Source organism: Squalius cephalus (genome assembly GCF_949319135.1).
Source record: "Squalius cephalus genome assembly, chromosome: 19".
In the NCBI taxonomy this organism is placed as follows: domain Eukaryota; kingdom Metazoa; phylum Chordata; class Actinopteri; order Cypriniformes; family Leuciscidae; genus Squalius; species Squalius cephalus.
Window position 1 is genome coordinate 36,290,111 of NC_137140.1, and position 5,000 is coordinate 36,295,110.

The window sequence follows — 5,000 nt, forward strand, 5'->3', positions numbered from 1 at the left end:
CAACACTAATACTGATAGTAATAATAAAATAATCTGCAAAACTAGTCTGTAATATGATTGCAGATCACCTCTACTGTACAGCGAACAATTAATCAGTTCATGCATTTCCTGCGATGAATAATCGATGAATAATCTAATAATCTGATTATAAGCTTCTTAATTAATTCATGCATGGCCAGTGGAATCACTGCAGAAGCTCCAGCGCTGATGGTTTATATAACAACACACTCAGATTGAAGGATCTGAATGTTATTGTGTGTTTCAGATCAAGAACGTGCTGAACTCTGCCAGACTCCTGGGCGACGCGTCCGTGTCCTTCACCAGCAACTGTGTGGTGGGGATCCAGGCCAACACCGAGAGGATCAACAAGCTGATGAACGAGTCGCTGATGCTGGTCACGGCTCTCAACCCTCACATCGGTGAGTGTGTGTGTGTGTGTGTGTGTGTGTGTGTGTGGATGAGGACGGTGAGTGTGGTCTTCAGTGTGTGTGTGTGTGTGTGTGTGTGGATGAGGACGGTGAGTGTGGTCTTCAGTGTGTGTGTGTGTGTGGATGAGGATGGTGAGTGTGGTCTTCAGTGTGTGTGTGTGTGTGTGTGTGGATGATGACGGTGAGTGTGCTCTTCAGTGTGTGTGTGTGTGTGTGTGGATGAGGACGGTGAGTGTGATCTTCAGTGTGTGTGTGTGTGTGTGTGTGTGTGTGGATGAGGACGGTGAGTGTGCTCTTCAGTGTGTGTGGATGAGGACGGTGAGTGTGGTCTTCAGTGTGTGTGGATGAGGACGGTGAGTGTGGTCTTCAGTGTGTGTGTGTGTGTGTGGATGATGACGATGAGTGTGCTCTTCAGTGTGTGTGTGTGTGTGTGTGTGTGTGTGTGTGTGGATGAGGACGGTGAGTGTGCTCTTCAGTGTGTGTGGATGAGGACTGTGAGTGGAGGGAACAGACAGCAGAGGGCGCTGCATGTGTTCCATAGAGTCATGAAATGATCCAGACGCTTTTACTTCACTCTCGTTGAGTTTGAAGCATCACAGATTCCCACAAACACTGCTGCGGTTCATCAGCACACACAAAAAAACCAACAAATATATTATACATGGATGTGTAAGCTCCTTTAAATCACACAAACACATGCATCTCCAATTTAACGCATAAATAACTGAAAGTTCTGAATGTTCTATTGTATCATTCTTCAAGCATTATGGGAATGTTACTTTTGAATGTTCTTTAAACGTTCTGAAACAAGCTGTTACATTTAAAAAACGTCCAACTGAAACATTTCAGGAAAAAAAACCTCCATGAATGATGTATAAATAATGTTTTCATACTAATGTTTTGAGAACATTATTAAAGACCAGATAACTTTGGACAAGCGTTCTATTAACGTTACCGGAAAAACATTTGGTCTTAACTTGGAAAGATCCCAGTTAAAAACATCACATCCGGTGATGTCGACATGAAGATTTTAAACCTGGAAGATGAAAATTGCTCAAAAAAGCAGCAAATAAACCAGTTTTGTCCAGCAGTTACAGTGAACGGATGCTGAGATCGTCAGACACACAAACCTGTGTTCAAAGCTGGAGTTCAGTGGGCGGGGCCTGGAATCTGTCACTCAAAGCTGTAGTTTAGTGGGCGGGGCCTGGAATCTGTCACTCAAAGCTGTAGTTCAGTGGGCGGGGCCTGGAATCTGTCACTCAAAGCTGTAGTTTAGTGGGCGGGGCCCTGGAATCTGTCACTCAAAGCTGTAGTTCAGTGGGCGGGGCCTGGAATCTGTCACTCAAAGCTGTAGTTCAGTGGGCGGGGCCTAGAATCTGTCACTCAAAGCTGTAGTTCAGTGGGCGGGGCCTGGAATCTGTCACTCAAAGCGGTAGTTCAGTGGGCTGGGCCTGGAATCTGTCACTCAAAGCTGTAGTTCAGTGGGCGGGGCCCTGGAATCTGTCACTCAAAGCTGTAGTTCAGTGGGCGGGGCCTGGAATCTGTCACTCAAAGCTGTCATTCAGTGGGCGGGGCCTGGAATCTGTCACTCAAAGCGGTAGTTCAGTGGGTGGGGCCTGGAATCTGTCACTCAAAGCTGTAGTTCAGTGGGCGGGGCCTGGAATCTGTCACTCAAAGCTGTCATTCAGTGGGCGGGGCCTGGAATCTGTCACTCAAAGCGGTAGTTCAGTGGGTGGGGCCTGGAATCTGTCACTTAAAGCTGTCATTCAGTGGGCGGGGCCTGGAATCTGTCACTCAAAGCTGTAGTTTAGTGGGCGGGGCCTGGAATCTGTCACTCAAATGACATCCACATTTTAAATGTAACAATTTGTTTCGGAACGTTCAGAGAACATTCAAATGTAACAGTCATTTCTGAATGTCAAAAAAATAAATTGAAAGCAACTTGACTTGTTGATTTTTCAGTTTGAGACAACTGTGGCTTTGTTCAATAAATGTATTACTGATTATATTTATAGTTTTTAAGTTTTCTCTGAAACAAATGTTAAAAAAAAAATGTTCCTAGTTTTGCAAACATTATGGGAACGGAACTATTGAAATTAGTGCAGTCAATCGATGAACTAACAATGAGCAATACGTTTGTTACAGTATTTATTAATCTTTCTTAATGTTAGTTAATAAAAATCCAGCTGTTCATTATTTGTTCATGTTAGTTCACAGTGCATTAACTAATGTTAACAAATACAACCTTTGATTTAATAGCACTAGTAATTAAACAAGATTAATAAATGCTGAAGTATTGTTCATCTTAACTAATAAACCTTATTGTAAAGTCTCACCTGAAAAATCATCGTCACGTTGCTTTTAACTCTTTTAGACATTGATAAATGCCTGGAAGTATTGAAATATAAAGTGTGTGTGTGTGTGTGTCCTCAGGCTATGATAAAGCGGCCACTATAGCGAAGACTGCGCACAGGGACGGCTCGACTCTGAAGGCGACGGCGCTGAAGCTCGGGTTCCTGACGGAGGAGCAGTTCGACCTGTGGGTGCGTCCTGAAGACATGCTGGGACCCAAATAAAGCCGAGGCTCCTCAGACCATAACACACTGCGTTCCTCGCGTCTCTGCCGAGTGACCTTTGAGCTCCTCCGTTGCTCGTGAATCTGCTGTGATGGACCATATGTGTGTGACATCACATCTTCAGATTGTCATTGGTTGTTCGTATCCGTTCACAGTGCATTAAATACTGTTCACAGATCCAACCGGCTGTTTCTCCCACTGGAAATGTGTTTCTCTCTATTTCAAGTAACAAAAATATATTTTTTTCAAGCTTTTAGTTCACTATAATAACGAAAATAGGATTGATGTTCTACGTGTGTGTGTGAGATGTGTGTGTGTGAGATGTGTGTGTGTGAGATGTGTGTGTGTGAGATGTGTGTGTGTGTGAGATGTGTGTGTGTGTGAGATGTGTGTGTGTGTGAGATGTGTGTGTGTGTGAGATGTGTGTGTGTGTGTGTGAGAGATGTGTGTGTGTGTGTGTGTGTGTGTGTGATTTGTGTGTGTGTGTGTGTGATTATGAGCGAGGGTTTGTGTAGATGATCAGCACCGAGGGAAGGACACACTCTCACAGACACACACACACACACACACACACACACACACCCACACCAGCGGATCGTCCTCAAGTCGAGTCTGGCATTTCACCTGCTCCGTGTTGATATTCAGAGCCTGTGTGAGATCATCAGTCCCACTGAGCCTCGGGTCACACACACACACACACACACACACACTCGCACACACACTCACACACACACACACACACACATGGAGCAGAGGAAGAGGAGAGCGACAGGGGGCTGAGAGACATATGGCCACCACAGGAGGAGATGAGTGTGAGTGTGTGTGTGTGTGTATGTGTATGTGTGTGTTTACCTGGAGACGCAGGTGTGTGTGTGTGTGTGTGTGAGTGTGTGCGAGTGTGTGATTTATATCTTATATTAGTTCTAATCATTTGATTTATTTCTGTCATATATTTGATATATTCATATATTTTTGTGAGTTTATTGTTATTGCTAATTACTTGGTATTATTACGAAGATTATTACGTTTTGGGGAACTGAAGTAAAGCTGAGGTATAAATAGCCTTAGCTAATAGCTACTGACTGGAATAAATGTTTACATTAGTGATGCACGATATGAATATGGCCGATAACCGATACATTGGCTGATAAATCTAAATCAAAATTTTTATATAAATTTGCAAATAAGTCATTATTAAAAGCCATTTCCCAATCACACAGTTATAATGTACTCATTATGACTGTATGTAGCTTATATGACAGACTTTATTTAAATTTTTCGAAATGAGTCCAATCATATTTCAAGCAATTCATCTTATAATAGAAGCTAATTCAAAACATTAATAAATACTATAATAGTGTAAATAATACTAAAATAGCACTGGTTTGAGATCTAACATAATAAAACCTTCGAGAAGAATCATCTATAATAAAAAAAAATTTGTTAATTATTTTTGCAATTTTGTTCGTTTCAGCTGTTTAATTAATTCCCCTGTGCTTCATGCGAGCTGTTTCTCTTATTCAGTTCTGATGAAAAGGTTGTTTAGTGGCAGGTTCACTGTGACAACATGCCCCAATATGTAAACATTTATTTATTTTTATGCATTTTTAACATGAAACCCAGACTGAGAAATACTGACTGGAGTAAAAGAATGAAAACTCCCGTTCATATGTGTACCAATAACACTCATAAATCATAAATCCTCTGCATTGATTGTTCTCTGCCCGTCACTAACAGAATCACGTTCTGCAAACTCTGCTGGATCCGCAGACGCCACGGGCAGATATCGACTGACTTCATGAAATAATGAGCGTCACGAGGAGATGTGTGTCAGAAACACTCAGCGTTCATACACACACACACACACACACACACACACACACGGGTTTATTTCTAGAACATCATCCATCTGCAGATCATCTGGTGCTGCTTTCAGCGCTCGCATCAGTGAGACTCTTCTGTGTGTTTAACTGTGTTTTACAACACTTAAGAAAAA

The 5,000-nt window shown here is 42.4% G+C and overlaps 1 protein-coding gene across 1 annotated transcript in view; it reads left to right on the plus strand.

Annotated features, from left to right (window-relative positions):
* fh (fumarate hydratase) overlaps positions 1–3,186 on the plus strand; it is a 12,781-nt gene extending 9,595 nt beyond the window's left edge. The window contains exons 10-11 of the mRNA XM_079850778.1: positions 266–419; positions 2,862–3,186. Of these exons, the coding sequence (XP_079706904.1) occupies positions 266–419; positions 2,862–3,004 (297 nt within the window). The 3' untranslated portion in view covers positions 3,005–3,186. The remainder of the gene's footprint in view (positions 1–265; positions 420–2,861) is intronic.
* The last annotated feature ends 1,814 nt before the right edge of the window (positions 3,187–5,000 follow it).